This window comes from Zalophus californianus, chromosome 3, assembly GCF_009762305.2.
Source record: "Zalophus californianus isolate mZalCal1 chromosome 3, mZalCal1.pri.v2, whole genome shotgun sequence".
NCBI lineage: Eukaryota > Metazoa > Chordata > Mammalia > Carnivora > Otariidae > Zalophus > Zalophus californianus.
This window is the reverse complement of record NC_045597.1, coordinates 165,895,175-165,918,250: the sequence shown is the minus strand read 5'-3', so window position 1 is coordinate 165,918,250 and position 23,076 is coordinate 165,895,175. Positions and strand designations below refer to the sequence as shown.

Sequence of the window (23,076 nt, the reverse complement as noted above, 5' to 3'; positions counted from 1 at the left end):
ACACTCTTTCCTCTATCTAGACACAGCTCTCCATTTCCTCCCCCTTTCCACCCATCCCCAACAATTCTCCTCATGAACTCCTGCCCTCCAAGATTTAGCTCAACCATCACCATTTCCAGGATGACTTTTCACACTACTCCTGCCTGCAGAGCTGCCTCTTTAGTGCTCCCATAGCATCCCATGTTTATCTCTAGCACAACAAATCTCACACAAATCTCTTCTAAAATTCTATATTTATCTATCAATGTTTCCCGACTAGACTATAAGCTCCTCAGGGCAAGGGCCACTCAGAGTAGGTGCTCAACTTGATTCCTCTGCATGTTAAATACTAGTGGTAAATAATGTTCTGAGGTGTCTTCAGACCTCTACGTCCAATGGACATCCCATGTAAGCCTTCCTCAGTTATGTGACTGGGGAGCTCTGTTGTGGCCGTGTTGTCTTCATGTTCAAAACACATGGCGATGTTGGTTGCTATCACCACCCTTTAGTCTGGAATGAGTCTCCATTGCAGTAAGAGTTAAAGGAATAGAGGGCCTTAAACAAACTAAAATTAGCCATTCCTTGCTACTCAACACTGTCTAAGGTTTGGCAAGACAAATCTCTTGGGCAGGTACAGTGCTGACACAGCAGAGTGAAAAGACACTCAACCAATGCTCAGCAGACTCAAAGAGGAAAACCTGCAACACCTTTACCACAGGAAACTCTGAGTTCTGCTGACTCATTCTGACTTAAAGCGCAATAACACTTGAGTAAGGAGCACCCAGGCTGACTCTGCATTTTTTTTCTGCAGAGCTCACAGAATTTGGCATACAAGAAATTTAATAGTTGTTCTTTATATTCCTTTGTAATTTCTCAGATATTGACTGTGGTCATCTACATTATAGTGTCTGATAGTACTACATGGTATTTTTCTGGCAAAGATGCAGTCCTAGTCAAAATACTGCTAAGAATTTAAAATACTAACTGGAGCTCCCTCAGCTACAGAAAACCATACAGGAAATCTCTTTCACCAAAGAAAGGCTCATTTAGAGGCTAAAAAGTCCTGCTTAAGTAAATAGCTCTCGTTCATGCTTTGTACAAAGATATCTGTACAACTGGTTCCAACTTAGGAAACAGCATTTAAATATCAACATAAACACATGCTCAGAGAAAAACTGGGTAAATTTTTATCAGGACCAAATCTCTAAGAAACTGTATTAAAGAAAATTATGAAGCAAAGAACCTTCTCAACATCGGGTATTGCAAGTTATCCTTTTCTTTGTTCTTTGTACGGAAGCTATGTGAATTGCATAATGAAAAGTAAAATGGAAGAAATTTCTAGACTGAAGTCTAATTATACTTGAGTCAGTAATTTGTCATGCTTCCTATATATAGTAATGATTATAGTTAACATTTAATTAACTAGCATTACTTCAAATATTTATTCCATTTAAAATCATAATATCTAAGTACTATATTTGAGATATTTAAACAAGTTAAATGTTAAATGCCTTTTCTTTCAGGAAAAGAAAAAAAAGACAGAATTAACTTCAGACTTTTATATTTTTCTTTAAGTGCATATGACATAATCTGCTAGGAAATATCAATTGCTTCAACAAAGACACTATTTTGACTAATCATCATGAAGTAAAGTTTCACTGCACTTGCTTCTTAGCAGCATTATAACTAAATACTTACTTGTTCAGTGTGAGGTCAAGAATGAATTTGGAGCCAAAGGCTTCAATCTGGAAGCTTGCCTGGGCCAGATGGACAGCCTATGGATTCAAAGAGACAGAAAGAACCTTAGCTTACTTTCCTGTCTTTAAAGCTGATTATATTGATATCAATGATATTAAATAAGAAAAACATTTTTATGGATTGACGCACTTCTTTTGGGATTCTTATGTAACAATCCATTTCTTTAAAAGGCTACTTGGTGCATTGTCGTGGCTTCACTTGGAAGACGTAAATATCTGTGTAGCAAGGAACTAATAAAAGACAATAAATGAACACATTGTGATAAAAATCAAGAGCATATTCAGCTGGACTTTCAAAGTGACTATGATGAATTATGCAAAAGTCTGACTAATTAAGGCTTGATTTCAGCCTATTTTGTGCACAAAGCTAACCAATTCTTTCTGCACACCTAAGTGAAAAATCATGTCAGCACTCTGCTCTTCATCAGAAATTGGAACTTTCTCTAAATGGTGTATCAGCAGAATGTGGCAGTAAAATGCAAAAGCACAACCTTTTACCTTCGGAAAGCACTTAGAACCTTGCCCTTTGTGAATACTCAGAGTTTCTGTCCCCCTTTAAAAGTCACACATTTACAAATACTGTCGTTATTGTGCCTTAACTCAAAATACAAAGATAATCTCATCCAAACATGAGTCATATGTACTAGGTGTTAAAGATTCGTTTAGTTCACGGAAGTATCTCGAAAAATGTAAATTAACAAATCAATGTAGTTTTGTTAAAGTACCACCAAAGATAAAATTCTCCTTTATCCCCCATCAGAAAAAAACAAACAAACAAACAAACAAACAAAGAAGGATAAACGCAACACCTACACTCCCTCCCTCTCCCTGCTCACAAATATCCTTCCTGCAGACTTCATTCCTAAGGTACAGTGATGTCACAAATCATCTAAGAAGTGGTCCCCAGTCAAGCACAACTACTGATGGGATAATCACTATCATAACCAAGACACAAAATAAAAAGGAAATTTACAAGTATTAAATTTTAAATACAAAGCAGTGAGAAAGAAGGAGCCCAAATCCCTGACACCTCGGCATACCACGCCAAACCACAATCATGGAGAACAGGGTCATCCTACTTGATCTGGGCTTCCTGCATCCAGACAACTACATGACAGAGAAAGAAATTTCTCTCTTGTTAAATGAGGTCTCCATCATCTGCAGCAGAACCTCTATCTTCTGACACAAATATCATATACTCTTTAACCTAATTCATTGTGTCTTGAAGCCTTAAATTTTGCATGGGAAGATTCTGATGAATAATTTGTACAAGGGGAAAATTTTTTTCATTTTTCATTTCTGTGTCCCGAAAGTGTAAAAAAAAAAGCAAAAACTTACTTCCTGAGGAATAAGATAGGCCCTTAGGCATATTCTCTATTAAGAATATTAAACAGCAAAGAAGAGTTCATTAATGCCACCCTGGCCTTAAAAAGGTGATAAATGTACCTCCTTGAGCAAGTTTATAAACACTAAAAAGAACCTGACAGTAACCACTAAAAGGCTGTTCTAACACCAAATAAGCAATGAGACAAATACAAACCCCAACAAAAGCCTGTTGTAAAATAAAGTAGCCGACAGGAACCACTTACCCCATGTTCTAGACACAATTTGATCGTCATTAAATAAGTTTATAGTGAGTCAATGTGACAAGATTCAGTCTAATAGAATTTAATGAAGGACCTAGCAAATAACATTAATACTGGGATTTTCCTTTTTTTTTTTTTTATCCATTCACTCCCCACACAGGTGGTAAGTCCCACTGTGTGCATAAAGGGGGCCGGGACACAGCCCCTGCCTTCAAGGGAGCTGCTGTCTCCAGGGAAGCAGGGAGAGCTGAGAGCCTCAGTGGGCCTCAGGGGCCACAGGAACCAAGACTTCACTGACAAGGTGCAGTTTGAAGAAAATTCCAAAAGATGACTAAGAATCCACCTTCCAGGAGAAGAGAAGACGTTCAGGGCATGGGGAAAAACATTTGCAAAAATAGATTTAAAAATGAATATGGGAAAAAAGCCTTTTTTAATTTTTTAAAAATTAGTATGGCCTATAAAGAAAACAGCTTTTGGAGGAAATGTCAAACACTGAATCTGAAAAGGTGGACTTTGTGTGATGTGCTCATGACCTGTCTGGTAACACAGACAGACATGTGGCCAAGATAGCAAGCTTGCCTCTAAATGTGCCCCCCGCTTACTCTTCATGGTGTCTGGCACATGACCTAGCATCACCACCATCACTAGTACCAGCACCAACACCACCATCACCATCATCACTAGTACCACAACCACCAGCACCAGCACTAGCACCGTTACCACCATCACCACCATCACCACCACCACCAGCACCATTACCACCATCCATCCGCACCAGCACCATTACCAGCACCAGCACCAGCACCAGCACCACCACCATCAGCACCACCACCATCACCACCACCATCACCACCACCACTACCAGCACCAGCACCATTACCACCACCACCACCACCACCACCACCAACATCAGGACCATCACCACCAGCACCAGCACCATTACCACCAGCACCATCACCACCAGCATCAGCACCACCACCAGCATCAGGACCACCACCATCAGCACCAGCACCATCTCCACCAGCACCAGCATCATCACCATCAATAACGACATTATGAGGCAAACGTATTGACAGATTATTCTCTACAATAACTGAAACAATCACAATGCCATCAACAACATCCCTGTTTCTCCATGGGGAAAGAAAAAATCTAACTGTAGTACCTTAATCAGTAAGAAGGTTTTAACATTTTAACTTATTGTAATAAAAAGAGGCAGCACATTTTCCTATAAAATGAAGATTTCCTCAAGCATTCATCTTCCTTGAACATACCTCAAAGAGAACTGGTATATTCATCTGATATCTTTGTATCCATGTTAAGAAATTTCAAAACAATGGTATATGTTATTTTTCTTATGTTCTGTTTTCTCTTTCCACTGCTATACATACATACAATCTAAACAGAGTATAGATTCTTCTCTATATCGAAATAAATACCCGACAAATGCTACTTTTCTCTATCATTCTGTTATTTCTGCTCTGTCTTAGACATGATTGAAGTAGCTTTTAACTTCTGGAATCTCTGCCATTCCATATCAATTGATCATGTTTTATTTAACAAAATACTATGCAGTTTTGATAACTGTCAAATTTAAATATGTTTTCAAATCAGGTAAAATGAGTCCTTATCACTATTGTTTTACAAATTACATTTTTGGATATTCTTTGTTTTTACTTCATATTAACCTACTTCTTCCAAATGACTGAAAAAATTTGAAGAATGGCCAAGATGAGTAGAAAGCTTTATAATACGCAGCCACATCACTTAGTTTATTAAATATTTTAGAGATGACTAAGTGACCAGGACCACTGAAACCCCTGAAAATACAAAGACTACTTCAAGTATTGCTCTTCTTTTACAAAGAAGGAACCGTCCATTGAGGTTTAGAAATGTGTTCAATAATACATAATTGGATCCTAGGAATACTTCAGAGAAAAGTTCATGAACCACACATAAGATCATAATGGGTTATTTTCCCCTTTGGGATATCTTTTAAAAGGACTTGATGACTAACACTTGATTTTACAAGGACAGTCACTGTAATAGCACTGGGGAAAGAACGCTGCGTTTTACAGTCAAAGAGCATCATTTCACGACAAGAATAAGCACAGCCCTGGGCTCAGAATTACCACCCTGAAGGGTTGAGAACAGCTGTGCCTAAGCACCTTGATATTTTTCTTTTGACTCAGAATCTGGCACAGGGAAATTACAGGAGCTATATAAACAAAAACAACTAAACTCAATTATATACACAAACCTCCTTCACTGAAGAGCAATTTCCACATTTAACAATGTGCTTTTGCTTTTCTAGTTTTGTTTTGTTTTTTTCCCTTTTAGGAGATGGCACCTAATGGTATCATATTAAATAACTTTAGAAGACTGTCAGGTTCCCTAGTGAAGACTAGCTTTGCAGCTTATCATCAAGCAATGTTATAATATTGAGCAATCGTGTACATTACATAAGCTGAAGACACACTGTTACATTTTCTTGGGACTTATATTCTAGAACAGTTGACATTAATATAGACACGAAGACAAGAGAAAAAGATGACTCTCTCTACTTATAGAAATAGAAATCAGGCATTTCCAGAGTACATATGTTTTCATGCAAAAATGCCTCACACATAATGAGTGTTCAATCAGTATTCTTTACTACTTGGCAAGGTTCTTGTGTTCTACACAGTGCACACATAACCAAAACTAAATATAGGGAGTGGAAAGTTGACACTTTCCCAGAATTCAGAAAATATTATAAGACTGAATGTCATAATTCAGTTAGAAAGTGAGCAACTTGAATTAAGGTATCGAAGCGATCAATCACAACATCCTCTGAACAAGTGATGTACTTTAGTATGGTCTATAAGGTACATGGTTTGGGAAACAGAAGAAAATTTGGAAGAAGTTTTCCTGCTCTTAAGATAGATTCAGTTTATTTAGGGAGACACTCATTTAAGTAATGGAGAAAACTTAGCTGGAGTAGCATATCAATAAAACAAACAATGTTTTACAAATGGACTGCAGAAGCCCTGAAGAGAATGAAGCAGGTCTAAGCAGACATCAGTAGGATCATTCCAGCACTGCTTTCGAAAGAAGAAGGTTGAGGGCTTCTAGGAAAGAAGGTGCTAGAAAGATCACAATGTTGTAATTAGAGTTAGAACCCAAGATTAATAAACTGTTTTTCCAACTGGAAAGAATCATGGAAAAAGTAAAACAGCTAAATAGCTGATTATTAATGAGACTACAGGTAATTTTTTTCTTATTTTTCTTCCTTCACATCTATAATATTGTTCATTCTATGTTCATTAAAATATTTTATTTATAGTGAGTGTGTGTCTGCATCTGTGTGTATAAACCATAACTTTTTCAGGAACTGTTTTCCTCTTCCTTTATCTTTCTGCTTAGGATATTTTCCCCAACTCTTGATTTTTCAATAGACCCTCCAAGAGTTTCTACTCCTTTCTCTTCAAATATACTGGGGAAAGTTCACAGAATCTCAAATACCACTTTCTTTTGAGTTTCAGGACATTTTATGGTGTTTCAGAGAAGGTGGATTTGGGAATTCACTGACTAAGAAGGAAGAGAACAGCTAATCATATCCTAGAAGGAGCCCGCTTTGTTGTAATGGGTTGAGTTGTTGAAGGAAGAAGCTCCACTATGGAGCCTTGCATCAGCTTGGTTACATAGAGTGGTTTTCTCCTCTTTCTGCATTATAGGAAACCCAGAATCCAGTGACTTGAATAATTAAATTCCAATAAGAAATAATCAAGTTTAAACCGGAATAAATTTGAGGAAAACACATCCCTTTCTTTAGATAATACAGGCTTTTCTGTGAATAACTAATCTGGGTCTATCCCACACACAGCTAAAGAAACACAGAAATCTAGCTTGGGGATCTTTTTCCTGTACAATGTAAAAACTCAAATATGTAAATATATCTTAGGAGTTTGAAAGTCCAAAAGGAAACATCAATTGACCATTTTTAATTACACCTGATTCCAATTCTAAGTTTGCACATTGGTGATCACCAATATGATTGAGACTTTCATATATAATAAAAATAAGAATGTCCTAGGGGCACCTGGGTGGCTCAGTCAGTTGAGCGTCCAACTCTTGATTTTGGCTCTGTTCATGATCTCAGGATTGTGAGATCAAGCCCCACGTCCGGCTCTGTGCTGAGCATGGAGCCTGCTTGGGATTCTCTCTCTGTAGCCCTCTGCCCCTCCCCCTGCTTGCACACGCTCTCTCTCTCTCAATCACTAAAAAAATAATGCCCTATATTTCTTGTGTTTTAATTATCTCAACCAATCAGAATAACATGGCACCCTGTGCAGTTAAGTTAGTAGACAGATGTTCTGATTGTCCTTTTATAGAAGAAAAACATTTTTAGAAGGCACACAGAAGTTAAATGATTTTTTTGTTCAAGGTCACACATCAAAGGAAGAACGATGAAGCGTCTGCTTTAGTTCAGTGAGAAAAAGTGCCAAGTTCATGCTAGAGGTCCTTATCCCCCCAAACCTCAATGTTTTCTGTCATTAAAATATAAATAATAATAGTTTACCAACAGGATGAGGATGAAGATTAAATTATATAATAATGTAACAGAAAGTTCCTAGAAAAGTTTGGCCACATGGAAAGAGTTCAATAATTTAGGAAGAAGGGGGCAAGGTAGGAGGAGAAAGGGCAAAAAAGAAGAAGAAAACTATGTTAATGTTTTGGAAAGGTTATCAGTCCCTTCCACCTTAAAAGTTCCCTCTCAGTAGAGCTGGCCACCTTCTAGAAAACCCAATGAGCATCTATACTCTGCAAAATTTGCAAATTTTATGTTTTTTATTGCTAATTACCATTAGGCATTATGCTTTGACTTTGTTCAAGTTGTCATGTCTTTAAAATAATATGAATCATTTTCCTGAGATGTGGAACAGCTGCAAATGTTACATGAAGGCAATTTTGCAAATTAAGGTAATTTGCTGAAAATTCTTCCCAAGATGCATTTAAATAGGTAGCTTGTGGGAGAGAATATCATCATGTTTCCTTCTAGCATGTTCCAATTCACAGGATTACTGGTTAACCCATTAACAAATTTGCACTGAAACCCAACCTTGTGTGAGATAATGGGGCCGATGTAAAGATAGAGAAGAATTAGTATTTATATCAAAGTTTATAATGTAGTAAGGAGAAGGAGATGAGAAACCACAAAGAGTAAGAAATATAATACTTCAATTAAATAATAATAATAATGAATATTATTTGTAAAGATGCCACATACAACTTAAGCATGATTAATTGCCCCATCTAATATTAACCGGTGTATGGTATGGGTAACAAGCGCATTAAATTTAAGGGGCCAGAACCCTAAAGGCTGCAGACAGCTGAGAAAAGCTTCCCGGAGGGGCATCTGGGTGGCTCAGTCATTAAGCGCCTGCCTTCGGCTCAGGTCCCACATCGAGCCCCGCATCAGGCTCCCTGCTCATCAGGAAGCCTGCTTCTCCTTCTCTCCTCCCTCTGCTTGTGTTCCCTCTCTCGCTGTGTCTCTCTCTGTCAAATAAATAAATAAATAATCTTTAAAAAAATATAAATAAAAAAATAAAATTCCTCCTGGCCAGCCAAAGAAGAGAAGCTAATAATAGTTGGGACCTGGCTCTTTTTAGCCCCAAAGAGCCACACCAAGATCTTCCTTAGTGATCATTTAGTAACCCAGAAGAACTCTGGAAAAATATATCTTCAGTGACAAAGCATCTTTGGACATTTCTATGAATTGTCTCCCATACTTTTATCCCTAATGATTAATGTTTGCTGGATTTTAAGCTGACAGTGCCAACTTGAGAGAGATGAAATCATAAGCCTCTAGAGCTCTTGCTATTTGAAATGGGCAAATCATTAAAAGTATCACTACAGCTATATTATTTAGCTTTCATATATTTTCTGAAAGACGAGTAAAATACAACTATGACAACAGTTACCATGGAAACCGTTTCTTGCTGCTGCCTTCCTGAATAGTAACATTTAATTTGATGCATTAATCTAGTAGCTGAGGTGTGATTCACCTTTTTTTCTCATCAATTCCTACATCACCAAACCGCACAACTCCAAGGAGTGATTCTCTCTCTGCTAACACTCTTTGTCATAAAGTGAGAACATATTTTGTCCTTCTAGCCATAATTATTGAACACCCACTAAATAATTTAAATAAAAGAATAGAAATAGAGTATAAGTTTTAAAAAACAAACAACACCAAGCTCCATGCTGAATGTCTGTGACTCATTACATGACAGATTTTTAAATTTGCTTATATAACATTAATACTACCCCGAAAGAAAAAAAGCTCCTTGTAAGGCAGCACTCCATGAAGAGCCCTATTTTCCTTGTCTGTCCACTCTGGTCCTTGGAATGCTAGCTACAAGAGCCTAGTGGGCTCAAATATCCATCCAGAGCAAAAGAAAATTCTTTAACTTGGATCTTTATGATGACCACGTAAGGATTAGTTAATAATGAATGAGTCTGAAATACAAAAAGAAAATTATGATAGAATAATTACACAGTTCACTTGAGCATTTATACCCAGCAAATCACAAATGATATAAATTCAAATATTAACTTCTAGTTTTCCTCACTAAGAAACTACTAAAAATGTATAACCAAGGGAAGCTAAACAGACCTGTCCAGACCAGATCTCTGGTCTCTTGAGATATTTTGATTCTCTTGATCCTCATTGGTGTGTCTCCCACTATTCTTGCTCAGAGCTGATTGTGTTGGGCTCTCTCTACCAACACCATTTATTTCTATTTGAAGAAATTTCTCAGGCTACACTTATGAGTTCATCAGAAATACACAGCTGTGTGACGATGGTATTCCTAAGAGGTCTTTGTTTTCCTTAACTACTCTCTGCAAGATATGTGTCACAAGTTGTACGTTACTGAGTTGATCCTCCTTTTGTATTCAGGGACCCAGCTCCATCTACATTTATGGATTAGAGAGAGTTCTGTGTTTTCTGGTTCTTAGTTGTGTCTGGTTCTGTCCTTTGCTCTGAATTCTGACCTTAGTTATGGCCATGGATGCAGTGCATTCTGCCCTTTTGGATGGTAAGAGTAACTTTCAAATGAGAGGCCAACCCAAAAATGGATTTTCCCATTTTACAAACATGCAGGTGCCATGAGACTTCCTAAGTAACACTATTAAGACCTATTCCTGGACATAGAGCCTCACAATTATCATGCAACACAATTTTACTCAAAACAGGCATAAGTGTGCTACACATACTTTACTCAAAGCTAGAGATGGAAAAATTAATATTTATGTGACCTCATTTTCTCTAACATTCATCTTTCACAGAATTCTGCAAAATGCCAACCATTCAGCATATAGTCATGTAATTTTTAAAGCTATAACATTTAGAATATTGACAGTAACACAGAATATCATGCCCATTTTGGTAAGCAAATGATAGATCTCACCATGTCTACAGAATGTTTCAGGTTCATTAAAACTCCATTTTAACTTCCAAATAAGAACCCAGAATTACACGGAATCTTGAAGACATACAAAAATAAAAGTAGTACTTTGGAATATATCTATTGCCTCAGATCACATGCTACCTCATTAGCATCTACATATATGAAATAATTTACTAATTCAACAAATAATTATTGTGTCTACCATGTTTCAAGCAGAAACCCTGGTTTTTTGGAGTTTGCATTTTAGTGTGTGTTGGGGGGCAGTAGGGAGTAATACAATCAATAAATTAGATGATGATAAATTAGTGATAAATTCTACAGATAAAAAGAGAGAAATTGACAGTAATACAACAATAGTAAGGGACTTTAACATCCCACTTACAACAATAGATAGATCACCCAGACTGAAGAGATCAACAAGGAAACAATGGCTTGAACAACACATTAGACCAGATGGACTTAACAAATATATACAGAACATTCCATCCAAAAACAGCAGAATACATATTCTTTTCAAGTGCACATGGAACATTCTCCAGTATAGATCACATGTTAGGCTACAAAACAAATCTCAATTAAGTTTAAGAACTGAAACCATATCAAGCATCTTTTCCAATCACAACAGTCTGAAACTCGAAATCAATTATAAGAAAAAAACTAGAAAAACACAAACACATGGAAGTTAAACAAGATGCTACTAAAAAACAACGGGTCAATGAAGAAATCAAATAAAAAATTTAAAAAATACGTGGAGACAAATGAAAATGAAAACACAACAGTCCAATCTTTGGGACACAACAAAAGCAGTTCTAAGAGAGAAATTTATAGTGATTCAGGTCTACCTTAAGAAACAAGAAAAATCTCAAATAAACAATCTAACCTTACACCTAAAGGAACTAGAAAAAGAACACACAAAGCCTAAAGTTAGTAGAATAAAGGAAATAACAAAGATTAGAGCAGAGGAGTACCTGTCTCAGTCAGTAGAGTATGTGACTCTCAATATCAGGGTTGTGAGTTCAAGCCCCACATTAGGCACAGAGCCTACTTAAAAAAAAAAAAGATTAGAGCAGAAATAAATAAGATAGAGACTAAAAAAAAATGGAAAAGATTAATGAAACTCAGAGCAGCTTTGTTTAAAAGATAAACAAAATTGATAAACCTTCAGCTAGACTCATCAAGAAAACATGAGAGGTCTCAAATAAAATCAGAAATGAAGGAAGAGAAGTTAACAACTGACATCTAATAATACAAAGAATTATAAGAGAATACTATAAAAAATTATACGCCAACCAATTGGACAAACTAGAAGAAATGGGTAAATTCCCAGAAATATACAATCTTCCAAAACTGAATCAGAAAGAAATAGAAAATTTGAACGGAGTGATTACTAGTAATAAAATTTGAATCGGTAATCAAAAAATTCCCAACAAACAAAAGTCCAGGACCAGATGGATTCACATGTGAACTCTACCAAACATTTAAAGAAGAGTTAATGCCTTTTCTTCTCAAACTATTCCAAAAAATAAGAGGAGGGAAAACTTTCAAATTCCAAATTCCAAACCAGACTTACCCTGAGGCCAAAACCAGACAAAAATACGACCAAAAAAGAGAACTACAGGTCAATATCCCTGATGAACACAGATGCAAAAATCCTCAACAAAATATTAGCAAGCTGAATTAAACAATACATTAAAAGGATCACTCACCACAATCACGGGGGATTTAATCCAGAGATGCCAAGGATGGTTCAATATTCCACAAATCAATCAATGTGATACATCATCACATTAACAAGAGGAAGGATAAAAACCATATGATCACCTCAACAGATGCAGAAAAAGCATTCGACAAGATTGATCATCCATTCATGATAAAAACTCTTAACAAAGTAGGTCTAGAGGGAACATACTTCAACATAATAAAGACCATATATGAAAAACCCACATCTAACATCATACTCAGTTGTGAAAAATGGGAAAGCTTTTCCTCTAAGATCAAGAGCAAGACAAAGATGTTTACTTTCACCACTTTTATTCAATATAGTACTGGAAGTCCTACCCATAGCAATCAAACAAGAAAAAGAAATAAAAGGCATCCAAATTGGTAAGGAAGAAGTAAAACTGCCACTACTTACAGATGACATGATACTCTATATAGGAAACCCTAAAGATTCTGTTAAAACACACACACACACACACACACACACACACACACACACACACACACACAAAACACACAAAAAAACTATCAGTAGTAATAAATGAATTCAATAAAGTTTCAGAACACAAAATTAATATACAGAAATCTCCTGCATTTCTACATAGTAATAAAAAAGTAGCAGAAAAAGAAATTAAGAGAATAATTCCATTTACAATTTCACCAAAAAGAATAAAATATCTAGGAATAAATTTAACCAAGTAGGCAAAAAGAATAAAGTAGGTAAGAGGTGCAAAAATTTAGGAGCTGTATATTATGGAGAGGTGACAATATTAAGTGGGGGGGGACAAAGGAGGATTCTGAAAAGGTGACATCTGAGAAAGTTTGGGAGGTGAAGGAACAAGCCCCACATGGATAGCTGGGGAAGAGAACTCCAGGCAGAGGGAACAGCTAGTTGCAAAAGCCCTGAGGCAGGAGCATATCTAGTATGTTGAAGAATAGGCCAATTCAGGTCAAGTGGAGTAACTTAAGGAGAGTATCATAGGCAATGAATAAGAGAAGCAATAAGGTGTCAATCGTGTAGGGCCTTATGGGCCACTGTTATGAACTTTGCCTTTTACTCTTAACGAAATAGGAAGTCACTGAGGATTTTAAGCTAAGGAGTGACATGATCTCCTTTCCATTTTTCAAAGTCCAAAGTTGACTATTGTCAACACAATAGTCTGAGGGTTGGCTGATGGTTGGAGGGGCAAAGGAAAAAGCAGAGGGTCTAGTTAAGAGACTGTTGCAATAATCCAGGTAGGAGGTGATGACAGACTGGACTTGGGAGTAACACTGGAATTGACAGGAAGTAGTCAGATTCTGGGTATGCAGTGAAAGCAAAGTCAACAGGAGTTGCTTACAGATTGGATATGGTTAGAGGAGATAAGAAATAGAGGAGAGAAGGAAAACCTCAGAATTTTCGGCCTGAATAACCAGAAGACGCAAGCAATGTATCAATATGGGGAGCACTGCAGAAGGAGTAGGTGGGAGTGAGAATTCAAGACTTCCATTGGGGACCACTAAGTTTGATATGCACCTATACACACGTGGAGATGCGGAGTAGGCAGGTAGATACAAGACACAAAGATAGATCTTTCAATTAATGTTTATTGAGTGATTAAGTGAATTAAGAAGTAATAAATGAGTAAGTGAATGATTAAGCATTGAATGAATGAGTGAAAAAATGAATGAATATTGGGGATACAAAAATATTCCAGTAAAAAAAAACTAGTGAGGAGTGTATAATTCAGCAGACAACTTACTGTCTGAAATAGCAAGGGCTTAAATGAGAAAACTAAGATAACAGCGGGGGCAAGGGGGCACTGTAGAAATCAGTACAAAGCAACCCACTCACTGGGTTTTAAAATAACATTTAACATTTTCAATCAAAACCTCAATGAGAGGGGCGCCTGGGTGGCTCAGTCATTAAGCATCTGCCTTCGGCTCAGGTAATGATCCCAGGATCCTGGGATCGAGCCCTGCATCAGGCTCCCTGCCCGGTGGGAAGCCTGCTTCTCCCTCTCCCACTCGCCCTGTTTGTGTTCCCTCCCTCGCTATGTCTCTTTCTGTCAAATAAATAAATAAAATCTTTAAAAAAAAAAACACTTCAATGAGATACCATCTCACACCAGTCAGAATGGCTAAAATTAACATGTCAGGAAACGACAGATGTTGGAGGGGATGTGGAGAAAGGGGAACCTTCCTACACTGTTGGTGGGAATGCAAGCTGGTGCAACCACTCTGGAAAACAGTATGGAGGTTCCTCAAACAGTTGAAAATAGAGCTACCAGACGACCCAGCAATTGCACTACTGGGTATTTACCCCAAAGATACAAATGTAGGTACCCGAAGGGGTACGTGCACCCCGATGTTTATAGCGGCAATGTCCACAATAGCCAAACTGTGGAAAGAGCCAAGATGTCCATCAACAGATGAATGGATAAAGATGTGGTATATATATACACAATGGAATATTATGCAGCCATCAAAAGGAATGAAATCTTGCCATTGGCAACAACGTGGATGGAACTGGAGGGTGTTACGCTGAGCAAAATAAGTCAATCAGAGAAAGACATGTATCATACGATCTCACTGATATGAGGAATTCTTAATCTCAGGAAACAAACTGAGGGTTGCTGGAGTGGTGGGGGGTGGGAGGGATGGGGTGGCTGGGTGATAGACATTGGGGAGGGTATGTGCTATGGTGAGCGCTGTGAATTGTGTAAGACTGTTGAATCACAGACCTGTACCTCTGAAACAAATAATACATTATATGTTAAAGAAGAAGAAGAAGAAGATAGCAGAAAGGGAAAAATGAAGGGGGGGAATCGGAGGGGGAGATGAACCATGAGAGACCATGGACTCTAAGAAACAAACTGAGGGTTCTAGAGGGGAGGGGGGTGGGGGGATGGGTCAGTCTGGTGATGGGTATTAAAGAGGGCACATACTGCGTGGAGCACTGGGTGTTATACGCAAACAATGAATCGTGGAACACTACATCAAAAACTAATGATGTAATGTATGGTGATTAACATAACATAATAAAAAAAAAAAGATTCAAAAGGGCAAACCCAAGTGAAGGTAGAGAATTTGTACCACAATGCTAAGACGGGAAAGAAAATAGAAGAAAAAACAAAACAAAACAGTGTCACTTTGGAACCCAAGAGGTATATTATGCACCACAAACTCCCTCAAAAGAATTCAAGTCCAAGAGCATCATTTTTATATGTCTTGAACATATGTGCTAAAATTATAAACAAATGATCAGCAAATGAAGAGGGTAGTTCCCTAACAAACGACACGGATTGCATGCATGGATGTATGTAAATACATATTAAGTATTCTTAAGAAACAACACAATGCTGATCTTTGATTTCCCACAAAATGATTTTCATATTCTGGAAGTCATTCTATCTTAACTGCTCTTAATATCTTAAATGTGTCACTGCTTTTAGGTATACATTGTTATTACACCTCATTTTAGAAATGTTTAAAGGTATACATTTACTGATTTTAATTTGCTAACTGTATCTACCATCTTAGGGGCCAGATCTTAAGTCACAGAAATTAAGGTGTATCCCACGCCCTACTAAATAATGTACGTTTCTCAAAGCCTCTCACCAATTTGTTATTAAAGTCTATATTGCAAAATTTAGAAATGAGAAGACTCAGGAGCATTGTATAAATCTCTTCATTCCTACATCTGTTCCTTGGGCTGCTACTTACATTAGCAAATGACAGGAAGGAAATTTTTCTTCAATATTTTTTTTAAATCACAATGTTTTTATTTCAATAGTTCCAACGAATGAGAAAGAGATAAAGCAATTTTTAAAATTTCATTTTATTTCAATCATAGTTATTTTAGGTATTTTTTTTTACCTAAAATAAGCAAATAACTCTATCAGGGCAGTATCTAATTCGTCATGACTAGAGAGGGCATGATGTTAGGAATACTTGATAAATAGTCCAAAATAAAAACTTCGTATAGAATATGAAAATCTTTCCATAAGTATGACTATAACATTTAACACTGTTTTATCTTAGCCAAGAAAGAAAAGAGGCATTTAAATTAAGACTTCAAGCAAGCTCTTTTCTTTTAGCTCTCCATGCCAGTTAACATTAAATTAGCTAGTTTCTCATAGAATAGAAACTATAGAGTCTACAAGAACGTTGTAGTACCTATGTCAGGGCAGCAAAAGATAAAGTCTCAGTGCACAACTAGATTTATGTAGGAAGCAGTTCTTATGTTAAAGGACAGAAAGAACATTGCTCCCATTTTCCTAATCTATAGGTTTAACGAAAGTTCTAGAACATGGTTTCTCAACCTCAGCACTATTGACATTTGAGGCTGCATGCATCTGTGCACTGCCAGACGTTTATCAGCATCCCTGGCCTCTATCCACTAGATGCTAGCAGGATCCCACCCCCAGTATGACAACGAAAACTATCTCCAGACATTGCCAAATGTCCCCTGAGGAGAGCAAAACTGCCCCTGGTTGAGAACCCTTGATCTGTCTCTTCAGGAAATACATGAATTTATGTAGATTCCCCCAGATGTGTTGCCTTTATACAAAATTTAACCTTGATTTCAAGGTTCATTTTCAGCTGTCACCAAAGCCCTTGAAACAAAACAGCAGGAAGCAGCTGATACCAACAGAAAAGGGGAGTTTGGTTCTTTCAAAAGTTAAATGTTATGTAACCAAGAAGCAAAGTCTTAAAATTTATACCATGGAAATCCCCCCAAATTAAACTATAGGTTTAAATCTGTTAAATGAGCTCACTGGTATTCTTCCAAAAATAATGAAGAAATACTGCAACTATCTACACCGTCCAGAAACTTGATCTTCTAGAAGGATGCTTAATGTTGCTTTTTTTTTTTCCTCTCAAAGTGGCAGCTTCTTATTATCTTTTGAAATGTCATTTGGTGACTCAAAAGAAAACAACTGTAATTTAAACAGCAAGAAATGAGGGGGGAATAAGTCAGTATGTGGCTCCCATTTAGAAGTTACTAAACTGTCTTGCCATGATTAATGTAATATGCTTTCTCCGTGGGCATAAAACCCCAAGTCTCTAAATCCCATTTAGATACTGGCTGCCCCCATATTTCCATCTCATCCGGACCTGTCCCTGAGACCATGGCCAATTTGCTCATCAACATATCCACATAGATGACCAACAGGCTGCCAGAAGGGAGCACTTTCAGTTTTCTCTTAGCATCATTTTCAAGTTCCCTCCTCAGGCCTTTTCCCTCTTGGGAAATAGTAACATTTCTCCCCAGGAAAAAGCCTTACAGTCATTCTTGATTTCTGCATTAATTTCCTATTACTGCCATAACAAATTTCCATAATTTTGTGACTTAAAACAATACAAATTATTATCTTACACTTCTGGAGGTCCAAAGTCCAAAATCAAAGTCTAGAGTCTAAAGTTAAGGTGGCAGCAGAGCTGGTTACTTTTGGAGGCTCAAGGGGAGAATCTGTTTCCTTACCTTGTGCAGCTTCTAGAGGTTGCCTGTTTTCCTTGGCTCCTGGGTCCTTCCTCACATGGCTCCAACTTCTGCTTCCCTCATGACATCTCCTTCTCTGACTCTGACTCTGACTCTTAGGACCCTTGGGAATACATGGGACCCACCCAGATATTCAGCCTCCAGTTTCAAGATCCTTAACTTAATCACACCTACAAAGTCTCTTTCCCCACATACAATATCGTGACTTAGAAGAAATATATATATTTAGTCATTTAAATGACCAAAAGATATTTCTCATACATTTGGTCGTCATCCACTGTTCCTGGCTCACAGCACCAAAAACCCTTGGAACTTCCTGAGATAAAAGCAACAGGAACATAATTTGTCATACTATTTGGTCTCTTGTCCTCAGTCCCTGAAATCACTTCAGAGCTATAAAGGTGCAATGATGTCTTGTTATTCATGACAGGCTCCTTTCTACCACAAGGGGTTTATGTTAATGAGGTGACTTTTGGAAAGCACCTAAGGATGGGGGCTGGTTGCCAGGGGAACCAACCATGAAGAGAGGGTTGGAAATTTCGGTCCCACCCCTTGACCTCTCAGGAGGACAGAGAGGTTGGAGGTTGAATCAGTCACTGATAGCTAATGATTTCATCAATCATACCTATGTAATGAAGCCTCAATAAAAACCCAAAAGGAGAGAGTTCAGAGAGCTTCCAGGTTGGTGAACACATGAAGATTTGGAGAGAGTGGCCCACTCCAAGAGGACAGGAAGCTCCAAGCTCTTTCCCCATACCTTGCCCTAGACATCACTTCCATCTGGCTGTTACTAAGTTATATCCTTTTATAATACATCCATAATCTAGTAAGTAAAATGTTTTTACAAGTTCTACGAGCCACTCTAGCAAATTAATCAAACCCAAAGAGGGAGCTGTGGGAACATCTTTTTTATAATTGGAAGCACAGGTGGTAACCTGGGGTTGCAACAGACGTCTGAAGTGGGGGATCAGGAGCAGTCTTGTAGGACAGACCCTTTACCCTGTGTTATCTCCAGGTAAATAGTATCAGAATTGCTGGTGTCCTGAGAATTACTTGTTGGTGTGGGGAACCCCTCCACACATTGGAATTTGGTGATCAGAGCCACTTTTGACCATGTGAGGTAACACATTCACTGGTTCTGGGGATCAGGATGTGGGCATCTTTGGGGGGGGCATTATTCTGTCTACCACAATTCTTCCCTTTTTCTAGTCCACCCACCTTCAAATCATCAACAACCTGGAAGCTCTACTTCTAATATACATCCCAAACCAACTATTTCCCTGTAATTCCTCTGTGACCACCCTAGTGCTGGCCACAGAAACTCTATCCTGGACAACGGCGAGCATCTCCTAACTGGTCTCCTTGCTGCCACTCTCGCCCCTCTGCGGCCCATTGTCTATGACGCAGCCAGAATAATCTTTTAAAATACAAATCAGATAATGTTATTTCTTTGTTTAAAATTCATCAGCAGCTTCCCATTATAACCAGCACAAAATCCTAATTGGCCCTTCATCCTCCAGACCCTTCTTATCTTTAAAAAATAATGGAGGAGGAAATACATAATTTGTTCCTCCACAAAATTTCTCTCCCTCCCTCCCCATCAACCTCCCAAGGCTGAGCAAGAGCTCCCAGCAACTCATTGAAGGAGGACACATGTGCTTCCACTGACCTTCCTGGGTCTCTCCAGAGGCAGAAGACAGCAACTTACCACTAATTCTAACCCTAAGCCCTCCCTCTCAAAGTCCATCTTCACCATAAAATTCCTGATAAAACTACCAGAAAATTAAAAATATGTAAGAAATAAAAATTAAGAGGTAAGGGAAAGAAAGGAAGGAACATAACATAGTGTGATATATTCTTCACATTTCATAGCAAGCAGAGAAAAGATAATATCTTAGGTTGATGGGTCTAAAAATAGGGCAGAGATAAATTATTCAATGTTAAAAGAACTAAAAATAAAAATTTAGCAGCCTTTGGGGAGTGTTGGGAGAGAGAAAACTCTCCCATTTTATTCTTTTATGAACTCTGAATTCTTAAACTATGTAAATAGAGTAGAGTAACTACTAATTTTTCACAGATATTTACACTAATTTTACAAGTGAGGGTGTGGATGTTTATATATGCAAATTTGTCATCTGTTTTTTCGCCTACTGTAATATTCCTTTCCCTCTGATTCCTAAGACTGCTCTTCAGAATTTCCCCACTGTGAAACTCCCACCAAGGACCTCTTGGTGATAAATCAGAGGGCACTACGATCCCAGGAGCAGCATTTCTCTGGAACATTATTCTTTAGGTCCTTCCCTGACTCTATTTTTCAAAAACTCTTTTCTCCTGGAATTACCTCACACCAGCTATTTCTGGAGCCAGCTACTCTTCTCACTTTCAGATAATAAGAGTCCACATTGAATAATTCTTACTCATCTTCCAACATGCCAGAATCTCAGAATTCTGAGAAACCCTAGTGATGTCATACACACACACACATGCACGTGCACACACACACACACACACACACACACACACAACTATTAAAACTAATAAATGAATTCAGCAAAGTTGCAGGATACAAAATCAACACACATAAATTAGCTTCATTTTTATACACTAGCAATGCAAAATCCTACAAGGATATTAAGAAAAGAGTTCCATTTACAATCGCATCAAAAAGAATACTTAGGAATAAACTTAACCAAGGAGGTGAAAAACTTGGACACTGAAAACTACAAAGCACCTATGAAAGAAATAAAATAAAACACAAATAAATGGAAAAACACCCTGGGTCCATGGATTGGAAGACTCAACATAATTAAGATGTCAATATGACCCAAAGCAATCTTAGATTCAGTGCAATCTCTATCAAAATCTCAATGATGTTTTTTGGCAGAAATTGAAAAATCCATCTTAAAATTCATATGGAATCTCAGGGGACCCTGAATAGCGAAAACAATCTTGAAAAAAAAATCAGGAGGTCTCACACCTCCTGATTTCATCAAGCTACAGTCATCAAAATAGAGTGGTACTGACATAAAGATAGACATATAGACCAATGCACTAAAGAGCCCAGAAATAAATCCACACACATATGATCAAATGGTTTTCAACAAGGGTGCCAAGACCATTCAATGGGGAAAAGAGAGTCTTTCCAGCAAATGGTGATGGTAAAACTAGATATCCACATGTAAAAAATGAAGTTAGACACTTAACTTACTCCACATGCAAAAATTAACTAAAAACGAATCAAAGGCCTAAATGTAAGAGCTAAAACTATAAAACTCTGAGAAGAAAATATAGGGGAAAAGCTTAATGACATTGGATTTTGCAATAATTTCTTGGATATAACACAGAAAGCAGAGGCAACAACAATAACAATAATTTGAACTTCATCAAAATTAAAAAATTTTGTGCATTCAAGTACACTATCAATAGAAAGCTCAACTCATGGAACAAGAGAAAATATATCCAATAAGAAATTGATATCCAGAATATATAAAGAACTCCTGCAACTCATCAACAAGAAAACAAACAACCCAATTAAGAAATGGGCAAAGGACACTCTGGAAAACAGTATGGAGGTTCCTCAAACAGTTGAAAATAGAGCTACCAGACGACCCAGCAATTGCACTACTGGGTATTTACCACAAAGATACAAATATAGGGATCCGAAGGGGTACGTGCACCCCAATGTTTATAGCAGCAATGTCCACAATAGCCAAACTGTGGAAAGAGCCAAGATGTCCATCGACAGATGAATGGATAAAGAAGATGTGGTATATATACACAATGGAATATTATGCAGCCATCAAAAGGAATGAGATCTTGCCATTTGCAACGACATGGATGGAACTGGAGGGTGTTATGCTGAGTGAAATAAGTCAGTCAGAGAAAGACATGTATCATATGACCTCGATGATATGAGGAATTCTTAATCTCAGGAAACAAACTGAGGGTTGCTGGAGTGGTGGGGGGTGGGAGGGATGGGGTGGCTGGGTGATAGACATTGGGGAGGGTATGTGCTATGGTGAGTGCTGTGAATTGTGCAAGACTGTTGAATCACAGATCTGTACTTCTGAAACAAATAATGCAACATATGTTAAGAAAAAAGAAAAAGAAGAAGATAGCAGGAGGGGAAGAATGAAGGGGAGTAAGTCGGAGGGGGAGACGAACCATGAGAGACGATGGACTCTGAAAAACAAACCGAGGGTTCTAGAGGGGAAGAGGGTGGGGGGATGGGTTAGTCTGGTGATGGGTATTAAAGAGGGCACATTCTGTGTGGAGCACTGGGTGTTATGCACAAACAATGAATCATGGAACACTACATCAAGAACTAATGATGTAATGTATGGTGATTAACATAACAATAAAAAATTTTTTTAAAAAAAGAAATGGGCAAAGGACAGAACAGACATTTCTCCAAAGAAGATATACAAATAGCCAATAAGCCAATGAAAAAGTGCTCCCCATCATTAATCATCAGAAAAATGCAAATAAAAACCACTATGAGATATCCCTTTACACCCATTAGGATTAAGATGGCTGATGTCAAAAAGAAAATAAACAGGAAACAAGTGTTGACACAGATGTGAAAAAGTTGGAACCTGGTGCATTGCTGGTAGGAGTGTAAAACAATGCAGCTGCTGTGCAACATGTTGTGGTGATTCCTCAAAAAATTAAAAAAAGAATTACCATAAAATCCAGCAATTCCACTTCTGGGTGTAAACCCAAAAGAACTGAAAGCAGAGACAAAAAGGTATTTGTACATCCACGTTCATAGCAGCATCATTCACAATAGCCAAAAGGTGGAACATTCGAAGTATCCATCAACAGATGAAGGGATAAACAAAATGTGGTAAAGACATACAAAGGAATATTATTCAGCCTTAAAACAGAAGGAAATTTTGATATATGGTACACATCATGGATGAACCTTGAAGACATTATGTTGCGTGAAATAAGCCAAAAAAGGACAATTACTGTGTGATTTTACTTCTATGAGGTACCTGGGATAGTCAAATTCACAGAGAGGAAAAGTAGAACGGGAGTTGCCAGGGGCTGGGGAAAGGAGAGAGTGGGGAATTAGTATTTAATGGGGACAGAGT

The 23,076-nt window shown here is 37.7% G+C and overlaps 1 protein-coding gene across 3 annotated transcripts in view; it reads right to left on the bottom strand.

Annotated features, from left to right (window-relative positions):
* Positions 1-23,076, bottom strand: part of ADAM23 (ADAM metallopeptidase domain 23) — a 166,699-nt gene that overhangs the window by 121,516 nt on the left and 22,107 nt on the right. For all 3 annotated transcript variants that reach the window (XM_027591124.2, XM_027591123.2, XM_027591125.2), the window contains exon 3: positions 1,678-1,754. In XM_027591124.2, the coding sequence (XP_027446925.1) occupies positions 1,678-1,754 (77 nt within the window). The remainder of the gene's footprint in view (positions 1-1,677; positions 1,755-23,076) is intronic.